General features: G+C 56.3%; 1 protein-coding gene across 1 annotated transcript in view; it reads left to right on the plus strand.

Moving 5' to 3' along the window:
* Positions 1-2,144: 2,144 nt before the first annotated feature.
* Positions 2,145-13,322, plus strand: part of PTPRS (protein tyrosine phosphatase receptor type S) — a 63,791-nt gene continuing 52,613 nt past the window's right edge. Inside the window, exons 1-3 of the mRNA XM_067734081.1 lie at positions 2,145-2,303; positions 8,872-9,017; positions 9,587-9,728. Coding sequence (XP_067590182.1) covers positions 2,213-2,303; positions 8,872-9,017; positions 9,587-9,728 — 379 coding nt within the window. The 5' untranslated portion in view covers positions 2,145-2,212. The remainder of the gene's footprint in view (positions 2,304-8,871; positions 9,018-9,586; positions 9,729-13,322) is intronic.

The raw sequence follows: 13,322 nt of genomic DNA on the forward strand, positions 1-13,322 counted from the left end.
CTGTCTGTGCACGTGCATGTGAATGGGGGATCTGACGTTACGTGTCCGTGTGCATGCTATCTGGCTGGGTACAGGTTTGCTCTGCTGACTGCCCATCTCTGTAGCCCCACTGTGTGCCCGCATCCGAGTCTGTGAGCCGTGTGTTTTTACCTGCCATGCCCTGCGGAGCTCCAGTGTGCCTCTGTGTTCATGCTTGCCTGTAGCCCAACTGTGTATGTGTATTGCCTGCCTGACCGTGACCCTGTGTGTATATCTCATCTGGCTGTGTGTCTGTGGTCTTGGCATGTACCTGTGTGTCTGTGACCTGACTGCTTGTGGTCAGACTGTGTATGTGTATTGTCTGCCCCATTGTGACCCTTTGTCTGTATCTTGTCTGATTCTGTGTGTCTGGGGTCTGATTTTGTGCCTGTCCATGTTTGTGGTCTGTGTGTCAGTTTTATTGGCCTGACTACACGTGTGGACCCATCTCTGTTGCCTGACTGTACAAATACATCTGTGACTATGTCTGGTCTCCCTGTCTGTCTGTGGTCTGACCGTGTGTCTGGGTCTGTCTGTGGCTGGCCTGTGTGCAAGCATCCTCCTTTTCTGTCTGGTCTGACTGTCCATGGTCTGACTGTGTGCCCGTTGAGTGCCCCTATCCCCACCTCCCTCATCCCACCTTCTCCACTCTCCACCCTGGGCCATGACCCGGCCACCACCAGCCCAGCCTTCCCCTGGGGCCACTCTGGGGCTGGGCGTGGTGACCGCAGCTGGATATTTTGGGAGCCAGAAACACAGGGGCTGCCCCACGATTACGTGGCACCCGTCCCCGTGGCCATGGTGCGGACCCGCCTGGGGCATGGCCTGGGGTGGGTGTCCAAGGTTGACCCGGCCACGAGGGCCTCATCCTTGGGCCTCCTCCTGCCCCCGCTTCCACCCTGGCCCTGACCAAAGTGGAGAGGGGGCCATCCTAGGGTTTGGCCCCTGAGAAGGACCCTTCTGCCCTAGAGGAGTTTGGATTCTCGCCGGAGAAACAGACGCTGGGTGACGAACATTCTCACTTGATTTGCAGACTGGGGTAAATGCTGTGAAGGATGATCTCCGTCATTTCTGAAGCCGTGGGATGTGGAATTGGGGGTGGGGGCTGACCTTCCAGGGGCAGGGAGGGCTTCCAGAGGAAGTGACGGTGGAGCTGAGACCTGTCACGCGGTAGTGTGGGGACAGCATTTCCAGCAGAGAACACAGCAGGGTGTGACTGAGCTGGGACTGTGTGGCTGCATCTCCCGTGAGAGAGGGGACGAGACCAGTAGGCGCAGCTTCCTTTGGGGCTGACGGGAGCCATGGGAGGTGTTAGAGCAGGGCAGGGACGGGCAGGTGTGTTTGCGGGGAAGGTCCGTCTGGTGGCCGAATGGGCAGATTTGTAGGGACTGTCAGCAGTGTTAGCTGGAGCCTCTTCCTTCGGGTGGGCGATCCAGCCTGCGAAGGGGGGGCGGGGAATTAGATGTTCAGAGCGCTTTCTAGAGGGGTTGCTCAGTCCTGGTCTGGGGCTCAGCCTGGGGTCGGGGGCTCAGCCAGGGGTAAGGGCTGTCTCAGTCTGTTCTGGCTGCTATAACAGAATGCCATAGACTGGGTAGCTTATAAACAACACACATCTCTCATGGTTCTGGAGGCCAGAAGTCCAAGATCAGGGCGGTGGCAGAATTGGTGTCTGGTGAGAACCTGCTTCCTGATTCACAGACGACCATCTTGCTATGTCCTCACATGGTGGCGGGGAGCGAGGAGGGAGTTCTCTGGGTCTCTTTATAAGGGCACTAATCCCATTCACAAGGGCTCCACCACATGACCTAATCACCTCCCAAAGGCCCCTAAGACCATCACACTGAGGGTTAGGTTTCAACATAATAGCTTGGTGGGGAGGGACACAACATTCAGTTCATCGTGGGGCTCAGCACTTTCTTTCTGCCCCATCGTCGCCCCCTGACCCTCCCCCATTGTCCTGTAACCCTCACCGTCTCATCCCGTGACTCTCCTCTGCCCCTCTGTGATCCTCCTGCTGCCTCCCCCATGAAGGCCCCCTGGATTCCCCTGCTCCCCTCTCACGGCCCCTCTTTTTGTCTCTGCAGACGCTGCCCCGACTGACGCTTGGCTTGAGGCCTCTCTGTGAGGGACCGTGGGGGGGGGGGCCATCCCCCCTCCAGGGCCAGAGGTTGGAGGTTGCAGGTCACGGCCGAGCATGGCGCCTGCCTGGTGCCATGGTGTGGCATCTGTGGTTGGTCCCATGGGCCTCCTCGTGGTCCTGCTGGTAGGAGGCTGTGCCACAGAAGGTAAGTGTGGGCGTCTTGAGTTTGCATGTGCACGTGCGAACACGTGTCCCCCCCCGGGGGGGTGGGGAGGGTGCTGGTTTTGCCGTGCAGAGCCTCTGTGCTCTGTGAAAGAGGCCGAGCAGAATGCTTGCTGTGCACTGGGCCCTGAGAGGTGCAGAGGTGAATGACAAGAATGGTATGAAAAAGCAGTCATGCTGGCGGTGATGACAGTGTCTGTTTGCCCAGCGTTGAATCTGCGCCAAGCCCAGTGCTAAATGCAGGCTATACCTGCTCCACCTCCCTCCACCTCACAGAACCCAGCATGCTAGTTTCACTACCATCCCCGTTTTTCCATGAGAGAAACCAAAGCTCAGAGGGGACTGGGGCTTACTTGAAGTCACTCCTGAGGTAGCCACAGAGTTTTCCTTCCCTTGCCACAGGTGGAAATACCAGCACCCAGTTCGTAGACACACAGGCAATCAATCAAACCTTCCCAGGCAGAGCCAGGGGAGGCTTCTTGGGAGAGAGAGCATTGGAGCTGGGGTTTTGTGGGTGTATAGGAGTTTACCAATAGAAAGGGCATTACTGGCGAAGGTGTTAGCACACAGAAACGCCTGGAGGTGAAGAAAGATGTTGGTGTAGTTTGGGGATGGGCAAGGCTGTGCTTCTGGCAGTAACATGGAGAGGATGAGAATCAGTCCTAGTCCTAATGCCACGGTCTGTCCCACCACGAGGGGCCTAGAGGAGGTGTCATTAGGCTGATGGGGACACAAAGGGTCAGGTCAGCAGGGAAAGAAACTGGGATCTGCTGTTAGGCTGGGTTTGAATCCTGACTTCACTGCTAACCTGCTGTGTGACCTTGGGCTAGTGACTCAACCTCGCTCAGCGGCCATTTCTACCTTGACAGAATGAAACTCGGCATCATTCATCTCCCAGCATTCCTGGGACAAGGACACACGATAAACCCCTGCACGCTGCTTGCACACAGTAGGTCCACAATCCCGGGTTACCACGAGCATGGTAATTATTGCCCCTGGGTGAGAACACCAGAGGCATACACACCTGCCTCGTCCATCCGTGCTTTTTCTCGTTTTTATATTATTTTGTAGTAACTGCCTAACACATTCACATCAGCCACCACCACCTGATGAGATGGAGGCTATTCTCCCCACCCCCATTGTACAGATGGGGAAACTGAGGCACAGTGAGGTTACGTTTTACAGCCAGGAATCGGCCAGTCTGCCTGGTGCCAGAGCCCGGGTTGCTACCCATCACCCCACACAGCCAGGCATGCCTGGGCTGCGATCTATCTGGTCACCTCCCAGGGCCTGTGTCTTCTGTGCTCTATTCCTTGCAGTGGGAATAGTGGGCCGAGGGCTGAGCAGTTTTAGCTTTTCATTCATTCACTTAACGCAGGGTTTCCCCTGCCCTCGGCACTGCTGAGGTCGGGGCCAGAGCATTCTCAGGGAGTGGGGGGCCGTCCTGGGCACTGTGGGGTGCAGAGTAGCATCCCTGGCCCCATCCCCTCGATGGTACCCCCACGTGACCACCACTGATTGAACTTACACTAGTGGAATAAATCATATATTTACGACTTTGACATCTTGCTCCAGTGGTAATTAACCAGCCTTGGGCAGGATGCTGAGATCATTCCCATTGACAGGTGAGGAAACTGAGGCTGCAAAGTGACCATTGTGAGGAGGGGGTAGAGATCCCAGAGTTTGGAGGCTGTCCTGTCCTGAGTTCGAATCCTCGCTCTATCGTGTGACCATGGGTGGGGCTGTGCTCTCATTCATTCAGTGGGTTTTTCATAAGCACCTACTGTGTGCCAGGCACTGGTTTAGACCTGCGAGACAAAACAGATATCCCACCCTCTTTTTTGTGTGTGTGATACGCGGGCCTCTCACTGTTGTGGCCTCTCCCGTTGCGGAGCACAGGCTCCGGATGCGCAGGCTCAGCGGCCATGGCTCACGGGCCCAGCCGCTCCGTGGCATGTGGGATCCTCCTGGACCGGGGCACGAACCCGCGTCGCCTGCATCGGCAGGCGGACTCCCAACCACTGCACCACCAGGGAAACCCCCCACCCCCTTTTGGAGCTGATAATCTTGAGGGAGAGACACCAAGTGTGCTGGATGGTGGATGTGCCCGGGAGCAAGATAAACAGGAAGGGAGATGAGAGCATGAGTGGAGGTTTAGGGGCTGCATTTCAAATGGGTGGGAGGGCATCGGGGAAGATCACACCAAGGAGATGACATCTGAACAGAGACCTAAAGGAGCTGAGGAGTGCACCCCATGCATGTCTAGGGGGAAGGTGTGCTGGGCAGAAGGCATAACCTGTGCAAAGGTCCTGGGGCAGAACTGTGCCTGGTGTGTTGGAGGAACAGTGAGGAGGCCTGTGTGTCTGGAGCAGAGTGAGCGAGGGGGAGAGAGGGAGGAGGGGAGGGCAGGGAGGGGACGGGGCAGGTTGTGCAGGGCCTTGTGGGCAGCAGAGAGGACGTGGCTTGTACCCCAGGGAGGTGGGAGCCCTGGAGGGCTGTGGGCAGAGGAGCAGCAGGTCCTGACTGAGGTGCTCACAGGTGTCCTCTGGCTGCTGAGGGAGGACAGACTTGAGGCTGGGGAGGACAGGATGGGGGGATGCCAGGGCAGAGGAGACTGCAGTGGTCCAGGTGAGCCATGAGGGAGTGTGACCCAGGCTATCAGCACGGGGCTAGCTCCGTGGATGCTCCCTCAGTGAGCCCTGAAATTCTTTTTTTTTTTTTTTTTGGCCACACTGCGTGTAGCATGTGGGATCTTAGTTCCCTGACCAGGGATCGAACCCATGCCCCCTGCAGTGGAAGTGCGGAGTCCTAACCACTGGACCGCCAGGGATTTCCCCTGGAATTGTTACTACTGTATCCCTTTAGGTGTTGGTAGTGGCCTAGACTCAAACCCAGGTCTCCGTCTCCAAAGCTGGGGCATCTTGACCCCAGGAGGTGGTCTGTTTAGCAGGAACCCTGTCATCTGGGGGCCAGCAGAGGGGCTGTGGGCACCGTGATTGGCACTGCCAGCTTCAAGGAGTAGCCCAGGTCCTCAGGAAACCATTCGGGTGGGGGCTGTCAGTTGGTAGAGAGCCCGGGCAGGCAGCTGATGTGTCCACCATCCAGCACCAAGAGGAGTGATTTCTGCCCTAAAAACAGCTTCTGGTCCTGTGGGGCCTTCCCAGGGTGCTGTGCGGCCAGTCCAGGCTGGGTTGGAGGGGACTGGTGGGTGGGTCTCCAGCTCTGGCACCAGAGTTTTCTCTGCAAAATCTGAAATGGAAAAACAGAAATCAGGCCAAGCCCTTCCCAGGCTCTGCGCTGTTGGCATCGCCACTCTGAACCTCGGTCTCTTCATCTAAGAAACAGGAACACCAGGGTGCTCTCCATCACTGAAGACCCACAACCCTGTATATCGGGTGTACTATTTGCAAGGCTTTGGGAGCCCAATAGGACCAGGTTGGAATCTTAGCTCTTGTCCGTCACAAGCTGGGTGACTGGGGGCCAGTCGCTCACCCTTTCTGAGCCTCAGAATAGAGCTGGGTGTGAGAACAGGCCCAGCACAAAAGGAGCGCTTGCTTGCCACAGGCTGCGGCCATACCCCAGTGTGTCTTTCTTATGTTTGGGGCCCCTTTTTCCAAGAAGAGGAAGGGAGGGTTTGTCCAAATGAGAGAATCTAAGCATCTGCAAGAAATATTCTAATGGGGGATGCAGCGGACGGAGAAAGCTCTTCCGGGCTGGCTGGGATCCCAGAGCTGCCTGGAGGTAAGCTGAGAGGCGTCTGCCCTGCAGCGAGGGGGCGCCAGGGAGCGAGTGGGCAGCTTCATTGGGCCCAGTATTAGGCAAGCATCAAGGTTCAAAGCCCCAGTTTTTCAGGGGTCACCGGGCACAGAGAAGTGGTGTGGTGGGGTCCCAAAGAGTGGGGTCTGTTTCATGCTCACCCTGCCAGGTGGCACATAACCAAGTATTTCAACCCAGTGTGATCGGGGCCGTGATGGAAGGGGGCGCCATGGAAGGATGGGGACAGAGGGGGTCCTGACCCGGCCAGTGGTAATCCAAGAAGGCTCCCTGGGGGAGGTGCTGGCTGAGCTGAGGTTGAAGCCGCCAGATGAAGAGAGGAGGAGGGACAGCACGGGCTCCCATCGTGTCTCGTTTCGCGGATTGGAGGGTGCTCGGGGTGTCTTCCCAGCTCCGAGTTGTAAAAAGGCAGCTGGATGCTTCTCACTCCCTGCAGCCCACTTCTGCCCTTCCTTCCAGTGGCTCCCCAGGGAGGATTTTTCTCAGAAGCGAGATTCCTGACCTGACCACAGAGACTTCCCCCCATGACCTTGGCTGGGGACCCACATGGCCCCAGTCACCATTCCTGTAGGAGGGGCAACCCAGGCAAGGCAGAGCCAGAGAGGCAGGCCCAGTCCAGGGCTCAGCGTGGAGCAAAAACATCGAAATCAGGCTCAGGGCCTGGAGGTGAGAGGAACAGAAGACGTGGGCTTGGGGACTGATAGACCCAGGATCCAGCCCTGTTGCTGTCATTTCTGAGCTGTGTGACGTCATGCAAGCTCATTAAACTCCCTGAATCTGTACAATCCCATCTGTACAGTGGAATCAACAATCACTTCCCCGGTAAGATACACAGGCTTTGAGTGAGCCCACTGATGCCTGCATGCAGTGGGTCTGCTGATTTTCCAGGGAGGTGGCCAGTGTAGACTTACATGGTCATATCAATGGGAGCACAGCCTGGAATGAGGGAGGCGAGGCCAGTCAAGGCGCTGAGGCGGGGACTCTCTTTTGTTCAAAGCCCAGCCTGAGTCACAGATGGGAGAAATTGGGCTCTGTGGCACCCAGACTTGGAAGCTGAGGCCTCCTTGAACTTCTCGGCACTTCTGAGCAGCCAGAACTTTCTAGGTGAACCTGAGTGGCTCAGTGCTCGGAGGCCTGGCCTTGCTCAAGCTTGCGTTGTTCATCCTCTCTCTGCCTCTCCTCAGAGCCCAAACTTTTACTTACTTAATATATTTCTTTAATTGGCTCACCTTTCTATTCAAACCTTACAAAAATAATAATTCCAGTTTATCTTCAAATAGTTCTAAATGTAAAAAAGTTACCAGGGTATGAAGCCTTCTTTCCCCTGTGTCCAGCCACCTGCTTTCTCCTCCCAGAGGCAGCTGTTGTTTCTGTGCGTGCGCACGCGCGCGCGCGCGCGCACACACACACACACACACGCTTTCCCCATTTTCATTTTTCTCATCACACAAACAGGAGCATTTACTATACTTTTTACCCCTCACTTTTTGTCCATTTCAGAGTGTATCTTGCTGTTCCTGTCCTAGAAGTTCGTTACAAAAGCATTCTTGTCCCTTTTTACAGCTGCATAGTATTCCACTTAGTGGGTGGCCCAGTGTTCATTTAATCGTCCCCTTTTGTTGTTTTGTTGGATATGTAGGTTATTTCCCTCAGGACCTTGTAAGTATGTTGCAGCCCTTGGGTCTGTCGGTAAAACTCTCAGAAGTAACTGAATTCATTTTATGGGCTACATTGTAGCATATTACTGTGGATGGAAATCCAGTATCCCTTTGGGCGATTCAGAGGTTACTGTGAAAAGTCAATAAAAAAAGAGGACAATGTTAATGAACTCTCAGGTACCGTAGCCTGTGCCACGTGCCGAGTTGAGGCTGTGTAGGCATCAAAGACATAGTAGCTCCCACTTGAGACTTTCCTGGGGGAGACTTAGCACATCAGATCATCACGAGGGGCAAAGGATGGGGGCACAGGACCAGCCCAGTTCAAATCCCCGCACAGCCACTGGCTGGCTGTGTCGAAGCAAGTGCCTTGCCTGGTCTGTGCCTTGGTTTCCTCGAGTGTGAAATGAGGATCATGGTGGCTCTGTCCCCCAGCACTGTCAGAAGGACATGTTGCTGAGTGTACACCGTCCGCATACAGTAGGCGCTCAATAAGCACTTGCTCTAGTGGTTGGCGGCATCCGATCGCCCATGTTCAGCCCTGGCCTCCAGCTCTGACTCCTTGTGTTTGGACACCTCCCCCAGATGAAGAGGCTGGAGCCCTGGGTTCCATCTCTGGTCTGGCTGTGACCTCAGGTCCCTTGGTCACCCCCTCTGCTTCCCTGTTTGATGCCTCCGTCTCCCCACATGTCCCATCAGGGATTGATTAGACCAAGTTCTCTCCTCCCAGGTCTTTTTAAGATCAAGGACCCTCCATAGTTTGGCTGGTCACTACTGAGGGCCTTCAGGGGCTGAATTTAGGGACCCCGAAGTCTCAGGGGTGTCCCCTCTCACCTTCCCCTGTGGCACTGGGTCTGAGCAGGTGTGCCCACGTGAGGTGTGTCCTCGTGTGAGTATGTGTGGCCGTTGTATCTGGGTCGGGGGGTGGAGGTGCTGGGCAGGGCCCGGGGTGCCCACAGGGGGCAGTGGTATCATTTCTTCTTCTCTCCAGCCCTCCTGTCGGGCCCACATGGTATCTCTGTGTCCGGACAGAGGATGGAGGGCATGTTTACCTGGCCCCATAGGGTCCTTGTCACATGCCCTGGCCCACCAGAGCCCCTCCGCTTCCTGCTCTCTCCCCAGAGCCCCCGAGGTTCATCAAAGAACCCAAGGACCAGATTGGCGTGTCAGGGGGCGTGGCCTCCTTTGTGTGTCAGGCCACGGGAGATCCCAAGCCACGCGTGACCTGGAACAAGAAGGGCAAGAAGGTCAATTCGCAGCGCTTTGAGGTGAGTCGGGGAGGGGGGGAGGGGAGGGGAGACAGCTGAGGACCAGCCGCACCCCTGGACGGGGCCATGGCAGCTCAGCCACAGAAGCTGTCCCAGAAACATTCGCCAGATGGAGCATGGGCAGTCAGGGCAGGCACCCTCTCCAGACAGGTCCCTTCTCTTCTCCCACCCACTCTCTGCCACGTGCACCCCCTACCATGTGCCCCATGAGGGCCCTTCAGGCCCGCTTGTTCTGCCACCTTTGTGCTGTGTGGCCTCAAGCAACTCCCTGCCCTCTCTGAATCTTATCTCACCACTGCACACAGAAGGGAACTCACAACTCTGTGCACAAGTATATGGTCAGACACACACATTTCCACGTCCAGCATGCCTTCGCATGCCTGTCACCAGACTTACGTGCGAGAGTCACACACCCACTTATGCACAATACCCTTTACTTGTACAGACCGTTTTCTGCCTCCACTGTCTTTACATGGATGTATACACACGTGTGTACAGCCCCCAGCTCCTCTCCTGTTCACGCCTGGGACCCCAGCCTCACCCTGACCTTTGTCCCCTACCCATGGCAGACGATCGAGTTTGATGGGAGTGCGGGGGCCGTGCTGAGGATCCAGCCACTCCGGACACCCCGGGATGAGAACGTGTACGAGTGTGTGGCCCAGAACTCAGTCGGGGAGATCACCGTCCATGCCAAGCTCACTGTCCTCCGAGGTATTGGGCTCCCCGGGGTGGGTCGGGAGGACCTGGGGCCTGGACTTTGGGGACAAATACCAAAGGGATTCATGAAAGTCTTGCTTTGGATTTTCTCTTTGGGGAGGACCTTGATCTCCTTTTTTTAGCCTGTAATACAACTGGGGCCCAGAGCCTTCTGGTAGGAATTTACTGAGTCTTTGCCGAAAAGAAGAGTGTTAAGGGACTAGAGTCATCTTCATTTGTCATCTTAATCGTGCTCTTCTGATTACAAGAGGCAGATCCAACTCAAACTGAGAATTCATTGGTTCATGTAATTAAAATCTCTGTGGAGTAGACGAGCTTCAGGTTCAGCTGGATCCAGGAGCACACATGATGTTCTCAGAGTTCACTTTCTACCTCTGGGTTTGTTTTCTTCCCTATCAACGGTATCCTTAGTGGGATTCCGCCCATTAGCCCCAGGTTCCGGGGCCCCCTGGACTAAATGACCCAGGACCGTTGCTGTTCGTTGGCCCAGCTTGGGTCAGATGACCATCCCTGAGCTGGTCACTGTGTCTGGAGGAACAAATACTCTGATCGGCAGAGTCTTCCTTGGAGTCAAGTAGTGGGGTCAGTAAGGGGTGGTTCCCTTAAAGAAACAAAGGAGGAATAGAAGGCTGGCTAGGCAGAAACAGCTAAATACCACCTCCTCATAGATTCACACAGATCCTTCCTGTGGGCTTCTTGCTGGCCTCATTCAGGTGGGCTAGGGACCAGGAAATGGCTTCCTTATTGTAAACCAGTATCATTCAGACAGTCTCACCACAAACCCGCCTGCCCCCGACCCCAGCTGCTCCCTGCTGCCTTCTCCCTTGCAAGGCGGTTTTAACCCAGGGGCCTGCAACTTGAGTTCGCATCCTGGCACTGCCCCTCCGTAGCTTTGTGACCTTGGGCAAGTTAATGAACCTCTCTGAGCTGCAGTGTCCTCACCTCCAAAGTGGGATAATAATGATGTTCACCACAAGGGATTGTTTCAGAACTAGATACAAGTGGGGGACCAGCATGGTGCCACGAGGGGAACAAGCACTTGATTGATTCTACCGATCTGATACTGTTATTACTGTCGTTGTTATTCTGGTTGTGACAAGACAGCTGCCACCAGCCATACTGCAGCTGTCAGGTGGGTGGGTGGGTAGGTGGATTTTCTGCCTGTCGCCTACAGGGGCACCCTGACCCTGTCTGATCTCTAAGTAGAAGCCACTTGGAACTTCCCTGGTGGTCCATTGGTTAAAGACTTTGCGCTTCCACTGCAGGGGATGCGGGATCCCTGGTCAGGGAACTAAGATCCCATATGCTGCGCGGCATGGACAAAAGGAAAAAAAAAAAAAAAAGTACAAGCCACTGCCAGCCATTGGGGGCAGGTGGCCCCCACATGCGGCTCCCAGCTTGGGAGTCATCCCATGTCCTCCCAGGCAATGGAGCCACGGTCAGCTTGGAGCTCTGGGAGGAGCTGTCACATTGGCCGCAGGGGCACGTGGTCCCAGACCCTGGTGTGCGACCGCCCTCAGAAAGCTCTGCCGTTACCGCCTGGAAATTCCTAGTAATTTTTTAACAAGAGGCCTCATAGTTTCATTGTGTGTGTGTCCTGGAGCCCATCCTGCTGGCGGATTGAGGGAGGAGGAGGGAAGGGGAGGAGTCCACCCGCCCCAGCCCGCCCCGCCTCTTCCCAGCAGATATTTTTGCCCTGACCTTTCTCAGGAACAGCCCGCCTCCCGCCCCGCCCCCCCCCCCCCCCCCCCCACTGTGCCAGCCTCCTTTGTAAGCGCTCAGAGAGTTAAAAGGACACGCTGTGAATCTATTAACCGCACAGTCTCTGGGAGTCTGGGAAAGACACATCTCCGTTCTCCGCCTCCCCCAACAAGACCCTTGGCATCTCTCTGTTCTCGGGCCGCCTAGAAAGACGTGGCGCTTGGGCTGGGCGCCCAGCCCAGAGCGTTTGACCCAGAACGCCTGTGCCCCCTGCCTCCACCGCCTCGGGCCGCCCCCCCGCGCCCCGATCCCCAGGGACACCCTCCCCCCCCACCCCACCCCCCCGCGGCTGAGCGGGAAGGTCTGGGCTGCCGGGCCCAGCACCCCCAGCTTCCCTTCCTCCGCTGCCATCTGATTGTGGACCCTGCTCACACCTCCCGCGCTGCTGTTTTAATTAAACTCCGAGGAATCAGGCACAGTGTGGTACTCGATGAACATTTTTGTTTAATTAGGAGCTCTCGGTAACGTCAGGCGGCCGCGGCCTCCCCCACCCTGGCTGGCTGCCGCCCACAGGCACTCACGGGGGCCCCTCGCGGGGCTGCACGCACCCAGGAAGTGCTCATGTGTGGACACGCGTGGGGTGCGGGTGCATACGTGGGTGAGCACGCATGCACACTCGTGCACGCGCGCGCACACACACACACACACACACACACACACACACAGGAAACGGGTGCACAGAGGGACACCAGCAGACCCAGCCCCCAGCACGCCTGGGCCAGCTTTGAGCACCAAGAATTGAGGCCCAGTTGTCTTGGCCCGAACCTCCGGTGACGTCATCAGTAGCCAATCAGAACCATGCATGAGGTGGTCCAGGCCTCGGGCCGGGAAGAACAAACTGGGTGTGGAACGAGCTCAGACAGGATCCAGCCACCCCATCCGACCCCACAGGTCCAGGCCCGGCTTGGGGGTTCTGCAGATGCCGGCCACACCCAGCTTCCTCCAGGCTTAGCCCGGCCTGGGTTCAAATCCCAGCCTTGCTGTGTCCTGGCTGTATGACCCGGGCAGGTACGCATGTGTTTGAGCCTCAGTTTCCCCCTCTGTGAAATAGATCCCATCTCAGAGGTGGGCACAGAAAGCTACCTTACAGGGCCTGGTACATAGTGCCCAGGACTTGGGACTGGGGCCGTCTTCCTCTACGAAGCGACCCCTGCCTGGGCCGGAACCACAGCTCTCTTGTTTAACTGGGGACACAGGTGATGGTGCCCCGGCCAGGCTCTCCCTTACCCCGTCTTGGCCTCCTGCCCCTTCCATGTACCTGGATCTCTGTTCCCTCCCCACATGGTGGCCTCTGGCCCACCTCTTCCCAGCCCCCTGTCCCTCCCCCAACACACCCACCATGCCCGGTGCCCCTCCTGGGCATGTGTAAGCAAATAAACATTTACTATTTCCTTTTTACGCAAATAGCAGCTTTATCTTTACCAAGAGGCAGCAAGCTTCTTCTATAAAACACCAGAGTAAATATTTTTGACTCTGCAGGTTAGACAGCGTCTCTTGCAACTTCTCAGTTCAGGAAAGCCGTGTCGATGATGAGGAAACCAATGGACGTGGCCATGCACCAATAAAACTTTATCAACAAAAACAAGCGGGGCCCCAGGTTTGGCCCAGGGGCTGTAGTTTTTTGTTTCTGTTTTCTTTTAATTAATGAGTTAATTAATTTGGCTGCGCCGGGTCTTAGTTGCAGCACGCGGGATCTTTCATTGCGGTGCACGGGCTTCTCTCTTGTTGCGGCGTGCGGTGCGGCGTGCGGGCTCCAGAGCACACAGGCTCAGTTGCAGCACGCAGGCTTAGTTGCCCCGCAGCATGTGGGATCTTAGTTCCCCTAGC

Source organism: Pseudorca crassidens, chromosome 3, assembly GCF_039906515.1.
Source record: "Pseudorca crassidens isolate mPseCra1 chromosome 3, mPseCra1.hap1, whole genome shotgun sequence".
In the NCBI taxonomy this organism is placed as follows: domain Eukaryota; kingdom Metazoa; phylum Chordata; class Mammalia; order Artiodactyla; family Delphinidae; genus Pseudorca; species Pseudorca crassidens.